The 9,112-nt window shown below is 58.9% G+C and overlaps 1 protein-coding gene across 1 annotated transcript; it reads right to left on the bottom strand.

The window, feature by feature from the left end:
* Positions 1–413: 413 nt before the first annotated feature.
* Positions 414–8,134, bottom strand: BARHL1 (BarH like homeobox 1). Its single transcript, XM_054502288.1, has 3 exons — positions 7,477–8,134; positions 3,166–3,388; positions 414–1,512 (listed from the first exon to the last, which is right to left on the bottom strand). The coding sequence occupies exons 1-3, from the start codon at positions 7,940–7,942 to the stop codon at positions 1,218–1,220; spliced, it is 984 nt and encodes a 327-aa protein (XP_054358263.1). The 5' UTR covers positions 7,943–8,134; the 3' UTR covers positions 414–1,217.
* Positions 8,135–9,112: the final 978 nt, after the last annotated feature.

Raw genomic sequence — 9,112 nt, 5'->3', positions numbered from 1 at the left:
CGCTGGGCGGAGGGTGGGAGTGATGGGGGGAGCAGCCTCGGAGCCCATCTGTCGGCCCGCGCTCGGCGGGCCGGTCACCAGCTGCCGGGGCCCTTGTTGCGGCCAGATGAGTCGGCTCGGCGAGGGCCCCGCAGCCCTGCCCGCAGCCGACCGAGGCCCCGCGCTGACCCCCGCCTGTTCCGGCACGGACCCCCTGTCTCGGCCCTCGGGACCGTCTGGGAGCCGCTAGGAACCAGATGGAGACAGAGGAGGAGGAGGGGAACAACGGGCTGGCCTCGCTGTAGAGATGGGAAGACTGAGGCCAGGGAGGGGAGATCCCGGCCCCAGCGAGTCCCGTCGGGGCCCCCGCGCACGTCCACAGCACCGGGGAAGAGAAGGGGGACAAAAATGTTTCGTTATTGAGGATGGAAGGAAACTGAGTCCCCAGGAGAGGGATGGGAGACGGGTTGAGTGCGGACTGAGCGACGCGAGCGCGGACCGGCGCCTGGTCGTTTGTAAGAAGTTTATTTCGACATTTAAAAAAGAGAGAACCCGAGAGGCCTGGCTGCCCCCGGACCGAGGCTGAGGCTGGGGGCTGGGGTCGGGGTGGGTGGGCAAGCCCCCTCGGCCCCTTCCTGCCCCGCCTGGGAGTGGGGAGGGCACAGGCCACAGACTCACTAATCCACGGACACGGTCACGGGCTCATGGGTCACGAATAAATAACTTCATATACACTTTGCACACGGTATGTACAGCTCAGCCGCTGGCCCAGGTGCTCAAGGGGTAGGGAGACGGGGCTCCGCACTCCCCTTTTCTCCCTGGCAGGGGCGCGGGGTGAGGGGCTGTTCCCCACCTGGAGCGTAGAAGGGGCGTGGGAGAGAGCCAAGCCTGGGAATCAGCCGCACCCGCTCCTGGGGAGAAAGGGGCGCCTAGGGGAGCCGGCAGAGGCTGGGGGTGGGGAGTGGCAGAGACGCATATGTACACCCGGCGGGTGGGGATGGCTCCCGGACAGAGCGGCCGCGAGAGAGGACACCGAGGGGGGCTGGGGAGACGCAGTCCGGGGTCCGGGCCTCAGTGGACTTGGCATTTGGCCCTTCGAGGGGCACTGGGCTGGGGCGCCAGGGAGGGCCGGGCAGGGCCCCCTCCCGGGAAAGGGCGTCGAACCTGCGCCCTCAGAAAGGCGGGCGGAAGGGGCCACGCCGAGCCCGCGGGAGGAGGCCCCGGAGCCGGCGGGCGCCTCACCGAGGCTGCGCGGCGCGCGGGAGGACGCCAGCCAGGGGGGGCAGCGGCGGGGGCGGCTCGCTGGCGCCCTGGAGTCCGTGGATGAGGATGCGGGGCACCAGAGGTCTCTGGAGAGCAGGCGGCGGCGCGCTGGGGCCGCGGTACAGGTAGAGCGCCGCGCCGGGGTCCAGGTTGGAAACCAGACTCTGCGGGTAGAAATAGGGCGACGGGAACATCCGCTGGAGCGCTGAGTAATTGCCTGCCTCCGCCAGCAGCTCCAACCCGACGGCCGTCTGTCGCTTCCATTTAGTCCTGGGGGCCGAAATAAACGCGTATGGCGGGATCAGGGCTAGGGCATCCAGCGACCCCGGCCCCTCCCCACTGCTTGGCCCAGAGAGCCTGCAGGGAGGCCAAGAGGGATTGTACTCATTTGTTAATAAATAACCGAGTGCCAGGCACCATCGCACGCCTTACATGCACCCTCTCCTTTTATCTTCCATCGGCCTTCCGTGGCTCTTACCCCACTTTACAGAGAGGAAAACTGAGGTCTGGGCCAGTTTTCAAAAAGGAGCCCGGGTTTTAAGCCCTGCTGTCTGACCCCAAAGCCCGGCTCTAACTGCGCCTTACCCTGCCCAGGAGATCGCAGAACGAACCCTTGGAGCTGGGTAGGGGGGCTCCTCCCTGCGCGTGCCTCTTTATGAAGGTAGGATCACCCTGGAGAGGCCTGAGGGGATTGGGGGGTGCTCTGGTCAGGGAAGGGAATGCGATTGATTCCTCTGCAGGCTGGCCGGGCTGCAAGCTAGCAGAAGCGAGCAGGCCTGAAATGGCAACGGGAGAGGGCCCGCTCCTGGCTCGCACGCCCTGCCGGCTGGAGCAGGCTGCACCTGTGCGAGCCCTGCGCACTGTCTGGCCCCAAAGTCCAGAGGCCTTGGCCAGCCAGCGGCCTGGCGTTTGGAGAGGGCAGGCCTGAACCTCACCTGCCAGGTGAGGCTAGGTGGACCAGCCAGGGTCCCACTAAGGTGGGCTCAGCCACACCAGCCCTGTTTCCCTCCCTGAATTATTCATCATCATCATAATTGTGTAATTACTGTAACAGGCCTTAATTATTGATGCCCGGAGCAGTAATCAGTATTTATTATTGATGGGGCGATGTGTTCTGAGGCTTGTTTATGAAAAGCACCATTCCTGCCTCTGCTAAGAGCGTGCGAGTGACTGTGGGGCAGAGTGTGAGTGTGTGTGTGACTGCAAGTTGTATCGATGTGTGTGTCAGTGTGTCGCTATTTGGGTTGAGTGTGTGGATGCCTGTGTGTTTTGTACATGTGCATCTAAGTCTGGTGAATGTGTTCGGGAGGGAAACTAGGAAACAGGTTCAAGTCTGGTGCCCCAACACCAACTTTCCAGTCACCCTGTCCCCAAGGAGCAAGGGCTTGGCCAGTTCACCCCTCAGGTTTCCGGACCAGAAAGGCTGGGGAGGCCTGAAGAGCCTCACGGAAACTCAGAGGGCCCTGCGGCAGCTGCCTGGTCTGGGCCAGGCTTCAACACCCCAAGGGCCACTGCCTGGCTGTCCTCTTCACAGGCTTCCTGGGCATCAAGACTGTCACCCCTCCAAGGGCCTGGGGCTTCCAAGACCCACGCTAGTTCAGGTGGGGGTTCCAGGCAGACCTCCCCCCACTGCGGCTGAGCTAGGGCAGGACTTGGATCTTCAGTGGCCTATATGTCTGTCCACCCATCCGGGGGAGGGCTGACTGGACGCTGGACACCAAGTCTAGTCTCATCTCTGTCCCTCACTGCGGGGACTTTGGGCAAGGCCTTCTCCCCTTAGGAACTCAGTTTCCCACTTTTACAGAATGAGGGAGGCTCTGGGGCCCTCCCTTAGCACCAACCTGTAGACTCCTGGTCCCCTTCAGGAGCTGTGAGGAAACGGGAAGTTCCCTTTCTGCCTCTACCCCCGCAGCCGGGCCTCACCTGCGGTTCTGGTACCAGGTCTTGACCTGCGTGTCGGTGAGGTTGAGCGAGGCAGCGAGCTCCATGCGGTCCTGCACGCTCAGGTACTTCTGCCGCTCGAAGCTGCGCTCCAGCTGCGCCAGCTGATGGTCGGTGAAGGCCGTGCGCGCCTTGCGTGGCTTTTTCAGGCGCACCGGGGGACTGTCCCTGGAGCTGGAGATCTCGCGGTCGCCCTCCTCCTTCACTGCGGACACAGCGGCATGTCAGGGCCCGGCCTCGCAGCCGCCGCCGGTGCCCTCCCGCTCCTGCCCGTGGCGTTTGTGTAACCTCGGCTTCCGACAGCGGTGGTTCTGCGACACCCAAGCTCGCGGGGGCCGCTCTCAGACCGGACATCTGGGGTCCCGGGAACAGGACATGAACCCTGAGGGGAACAGGACGGCGGCGGGAGAGCCCGACGCCGAGACCCCCCACCCCGGGCAGCTCTGGGGAGAAAGAACCCGAAGCTGGCGAGAACTCCAGTCCCTGCGCCGCGCTCGGCGCTCTGCCCGCGCTCCCTGGAGGGATAAACGGAGCCGCGACGATGGAACCGGACCCAGCCTGCCAGAGTAGGGGAGGGGACCCAGGGTTTCTGGCGGAGTGAGCTCCGCGTCCGGGCCCCAATTTCTCCGGCTGCGTCCGTGACAGGAAGGGAAGAAGCCGAAGGCTGGGGTCTGGGGAGAGAAACCTGCGTGGAGGGACAAAAACCTGCTCTCCCCGGAGCCACTCTTTGTCCTGAAGGACAGATCATTGTGCCCCGCCTGGCGTTGCCCCTATATGGAAACGAATTCGTAGTGATGATTTCTCCCGACACTCGCTACCTACACAGGGCGTTGAGCGGAAGGCGCCGGGTCTGCGAGCGCCGAGCACTTGGAGAATAAGCGACCCTGCCACTCGCTTGCCCCTTGGGCGCAGCGCGCATTGCCCAGGTCTGTGTTTCGTTGTCATTACATTGCCCGCTAACGATGGCTCCTGCTACACCTGCGTGGCATCGTGTGTTTACACCCGACGGTCGGGACAGAATTGCACCGGGGGCCCAGCTCCTGAGGTCGAAGGATAGACCTGGCACAGGTAGTTTCTTTATCCCAGACACTTCCGTTCTGCTTTGACTGCACAGAAAACACTTAATCGAACAAGCTCAATGCTCACTCTCCTTCTCCCTCTAAAGCGATTATGTAACCAACTAGACCACTTCCCCAAAATTGGCGGCTCAGACTGGGGCTTTCCCCCAACCTACTCCCTTTTTTCTCTGTTTTCTTTTATGGTGGAGTTTCATTGTGCGTGGCGTTTGCAGTGACAGGGTTCAGCTGAATGCAAGGTGATTTCTGTCTGTAGGAAACAATAATCCGGTTAATTGAGCCGCTAGGGATCGAGACTTTTCAACTGAAAAGGCAGCGCTTCGCTGTAAGGAGGGCCTGGCATCCAGCCTGGTGAGCCAGGAGAGCGCAGAGGAGAAACGGCAGCCGGCTAAGGCTTTCCACCTGCCTCCTCCAGGCTGGGCACCAGGCTCTCCCTGCCCTGTGGGCGCCCCATATTTGGGCATGGCCACCATCAGGAGAAGGGGATGTGTTGGGATGGGGGGACTTGAGTTCTGTCTGTGCAGACAGATAGTTTAAATAAGTTTGAGGAAACGATCATCCAAATCTCAAACTTGATATCGTAGAACTCTTACTTTTTGACCAAATTGCCTGGGCTACTTAATGAAAATCCCCGCTTCTCAGGGACGAGGTCTGCGTTGGAGGTCGGGAGGTGTTGAGTTTGTGGTGTCAGGAAGAATGGATCAGCTACTGGGGCTTTTCTTCTGTTCCCCCTCCAGCGTGGGCTGGAGCCTTTGAATGCAGGTTCTGTGCCCGCTCTGCTTTGGCCTCCTCTCGGATAGGCTCAGCCCAGGGGGTACTGGCTTCCAAGACTCTGGTTCTAGAAGCTACATCTCAGTGTCCCCGAGTTCCAGGCGCATTCACCGACCCTGCCTGCTGGGAACAAAACTCTGGTTTGCGTTCTCCCTGGACCTTGGATCCAGCCGCTAGTGTCGCCGTCCGCCTTACTTCAAAGCCGAGTTTTGGCTTCTTTAAATATTATCAAATAAATATTGTTTGAAGAGCCTTTGATAGCAGAAACTTGGGATGAGGCTGACCTTCCCGCATGCCCTCCTTGGAGGAAATGACTCAGCTTGGAAGGCGGCTGGAGAGTAGACCAGCTTAAATGCTCCACGGACTGGCTCAGGGTGTCTGTTTCTCAGCTCTGAGAAAGTCCCCTCCACGTTTGAGAAACGCTCCAGACAAGGCCTCGCTGCCTGGCCCTGCTCCTTTTTTCACTAGGGGCAAAGGCAGCAACACCTGGGGTGGGGGTTGGGCAAGACCTTCTACCCCCCTCGCTCCAAACCTATTTAAGCGATATGTAGACAGCCGGCCCTCGTCACCTCCCGATCAGATATCCTCAGAGACAGGAGAAGAAAATTGATATTCTAATTATCTTAAACGAAACCTGTCCTCAAAATCCTTCCTGGGGGCAAAGAAATAAAAGGAGGCAAGGGCCTAACTGTGTCACCGTCTCTAGTTCCAGCCATTAGCATGGGCGGTGGAAGATTCGTGCTCTTTGCTCTAACTAAAGCGCGGCCGTTCTAGTTGCAAATGGTAAATAATAACCATGATGTTATGAATATATATTTCCATTGACTTGCCCCTCCTTCCTCCTCCCTCTTCTCCATGCCAGTCTCTCTCTAGCACAAGTTTTCTTTGCCTCTCTAAGCAGGCCCCCCGGGGGGAGGAGCAAGGGCCACTGGGCCCAGGTGCCGGCCTGGGGGCACACACATGCCGCTGGATGTCCTCCTGGCCGCTCCGTTAAACCTGCCTACTTTCCAGGCATGGTCGGCACAGCTTGGCTGAAGGAGGCTCGGCCGTTTGTGTGGGGGAAATCAAGAAAATGGGATGTGCAGTCGGACCGATGAATTTCGGTTGGAGTCGAGACATATCCACAAACGAATTCTTGGTTGCGAGGAGAGTGTTAAATGAGCCTTCCTAAAATTTTGGGAAGACTTGGTCCAAATAGGGACCAGGAGGTATGGGGGGGCGGGGTGGGGGTGTTGGGGGAGGGGGCAAGACAATAAAGAAGTTGCCCTTACAGGGAAATTTTGTCTCTTGAAAAGATTTCTGGGAATCAATTATGTGCTTGAAAGAGCTCTGAACAGCCTCTGCCGGCTCCCAGTGTTCTGCTAGATGGGGACATGGGGCTGTCTCCCATGAAGCCCTCGTACTCCTCTTCACCTTCTGCCCCTTGACATCTTCCTTAGAAAGAACTTTGTGCCTCTGGCTTTGAAAAACAGCTAAAGTCGAGGTAGTGGCTGGGGGTCAGAAACAAAATTAGGGAATTCTTTTTTTTTCTTCTTCCCTTTTCCTTCCTTCCTTCCTTCCTTCCTTCCTTCCTTCCTTCCTTCCTTCTCCCTTTCCTTTTAACCCTGATCTCATCTCCTTGGTTAAGATGGGATGAAAATGGAACAAACAACAACGAAGATTCATAGAGGTAAAAAGAAAAGTGTAGTGGCAACAACCCCAGTATAGCGGGAGAAAAGGCTGGTTACTCAGGAATCCCCGGAACTTGCATAAAACCTGGAGTTGGTTGCTCAAGGCACTTAACATCAAATTCAATGAGAGCCGTTGCGGGGTGGGTGCAGGGTACGGCCCTCTCCACTAGCCCCCTGACCTGCTCCCAGGCAGCTTCCTGGCTGAGGTTTCTGCTTTGAAGTGAGTGCCTCTTTTCGTGACTCACAGAACCCGGATCACACTGGGCCCATTGGGAGGAAAAGCCCTGTTTCTCTTCCTGTCTGGAAATGTAGATTAAAAGGCAGAAGATTCTGACTGTTCTCAGGGCTCCAGCTGAAATTTTTCTGCCATATTTTCACTCTATAAAGCAGAACTCTTTGAGTCTTCCATTGCTTCTCCACGGTTTCTTCCTAGACAGCCACTGGCCTGATTGGGACCTGCTCCTGTCCACCAGCACTGCTGGAAGGGCAGGGGTCCCAGTCGAAGTTTAGAAAGTTTGCTTTGTGCATTTTGGGGAAATCTCCCCTCAGGCACACAGTATCCCTCCCCTGCCCACACTGTCTCCACCAGACTCTTTGTTGCTCAAAGGCATAAACACAGGACTGGCTGAAATGTTCTGAGGAGAACCACTGCTCAACCTGAGCCCTGGGGGAGCCCCCAGGTGAGCGAGGGCATGTCCCGCCATGTGTACTCCCTTTTAAATGTCAGTTTTTAGATACATAGCATCCCCCCAAGTTTTCACCTCCTGCTTTCTTACCTTTATACTCAGAGTCCGATGAGGCGTTGCTGCCACTTTTGTCCAGCTTGTCTCTAAAGTCCTCCCCGGCCTTGGCCGCAAGGCGGCCCCCAGGCTCAGGGGCTGCCGGCTGCCCGCTGCTAGAGTAGGGTGCACAGGCCGCGAGTGGTTTGCAGTCGGCAAGGATGTCCCTGATCAGAAAGGAGGAGGTGACGGTGCGCGACTGGGCCGGTGCTGAGAGCTGCCCGGGCTGCAGGTGGGAGTCCAAACCTGGGCCGGATGCCCCGCCAGGCCGTGGGGTGCCCGTCTCCAGACAGTCCCTTCCTGGAGAGGCTGGCGAAGAGCAGTCGCTGCTGCTCTCTGAGCGTGGACTCAGCTCCAGGGGCGAACGGCAGTCCCCGAGCAAGGGGTCCCCCTTGGGAAGGGCGGGGCTGCCCGCGCGGTGGGAGAGAATGGAGTCGATCCCAAAGCCATTGGAGCCTTCCATAGCCAAGCTGCGACCTGTCCTCCCCAAAAGCTCCCCACCCACCCCCAACCCCAGCCGCCGCTGCCCCTGCCCCTAGCTGCGGGCTGGCATGGGGAAGGCGGGCAGGGAGCCTGCGGGCACCTTGGACGGAGTTCAGCCTTGGGGGAGCCTGGGAGCTCTGGGCCAACCTCCTCTGCGCATTAGATCCAAAAGGGCTCAGTGCGTCTTCTGCAGCATCGCGCCGAGCCGCCGAGCCGAGGGGGGGTGGTGGGAGTGTCGGGGAGGAATGGGAGGGAGGGCGCGCCAAGTTGGGGAGAGCAAAGGGGGAGACGGACGGCCCGAGGGCCCCCTTGGCACAGAAGAAACGCGAGGATGTTGGAATCTAAATAAAGAATGGCGTTTTAAAAATCCAAACCGCACGCTTCTTCCAGGCAAGTGGTGGCTGAGGGTGGCCAGGTCAGCACCGCGGATAGCTGCGGGCGGAAAGGAGCGCACCTGGCGGCATCAGCACCGCGGAGAGCGGCGGCGGCTGCCGGCGGCTCATGGCTCTCCACCTGGCCGGGGAGGTCCTCTCTCCGCGCCCTCGCCGCTCCGGGGGCCCGTCAGCACCGTGGACAGCGCCTCCCTGCTCCTCGGCGGCAGCTCTCTGCCCGTCCGCGCGCGCCTTCTCCTCCCCCCCTTCCTTTAAAAAATGAACTTGTGTCACTTTTACTTTGGGTCTGGGTTTTTTTTTTTTGTTTCTTTTTTTTCGTTGTGTTGTGTGTGTTTTTTTTAAGAGGACTCGCCCACGTGTCCCGGGAGTGATGACGCTGATTGGCTCTGGCCGATTTTGGGGGTGATGTCACGGCTCCGCAAGCCGCTGCCCGATTCCCTTTCAGTTTGATTAAAAGAGACACTGAATTAATTACAGCACAGACCCAACTGTTTACCGGCGATTTCCACACGGTTTGCTTTCATTAGGCCGGTGACGAAGCTCCTAATGAGGGTGATTAGCCAAGGGGGGTACGCCTGGAGGGGAGGGGGCCGAGCCGACTGCCGCTGCGGTGGGCTGGGATGTGCGCTGGGCTTTTTTTTTTTAGCGTTCCCCGACCCTTTCCCACAGTTATTCAAATTATTCGTCCGCAGGTCTGTCGTAGATCCTTTTTCTTCCCCCGCTTTTCTTCCTCCAGCAGCAGAAAGGGACTAAACCCA

This window comes from Pongo pygmaeus, chromosome 13 (assembly GCF_028885625.2).
Source record: "Pongo pygmaeus isolate AG05252 chromosome 13, NHGRI_mPonPyg2-v2.0_pri, whole genome shotgun sequence".
In the NCBI taxonomy this organism is placed as follows: domain Eukaryota; kingdom Metazoa; phylum Chordata; class Mammalia; order Primates; family Hominidae; genus Pongo; species Pongo pygmaeus.
This window is presented reverse-complemented; position numbering and strand designations above follow the sequence as displayed.

Excerpts from the sequence above, each read along its gene's own strand:
- BARHL1 (XM_054502288.1), bottom strand. The coding sequence starts at position 7,942 with ATGGAAGGCTCCAATGGCTTTGGGATCGACTCCATTCTCTCCCACCGC. Across the intron at positions 3,389-7,476 it reads ATCGGACTCTGAGTATAAAG|TGAAGGAGGAGGGCGACCGC; the intron begins GTAAGAAAGCAG and ends CTGTGTCCGCAG. Across the intron at positions 1,513-3,165 it reads ACCTGGTACCAGAACCGCAG|GACTAAATGGAAGCGACAGA; the intron begins GTGAGGCCCGGC and ends TTCGGCCCCCAG.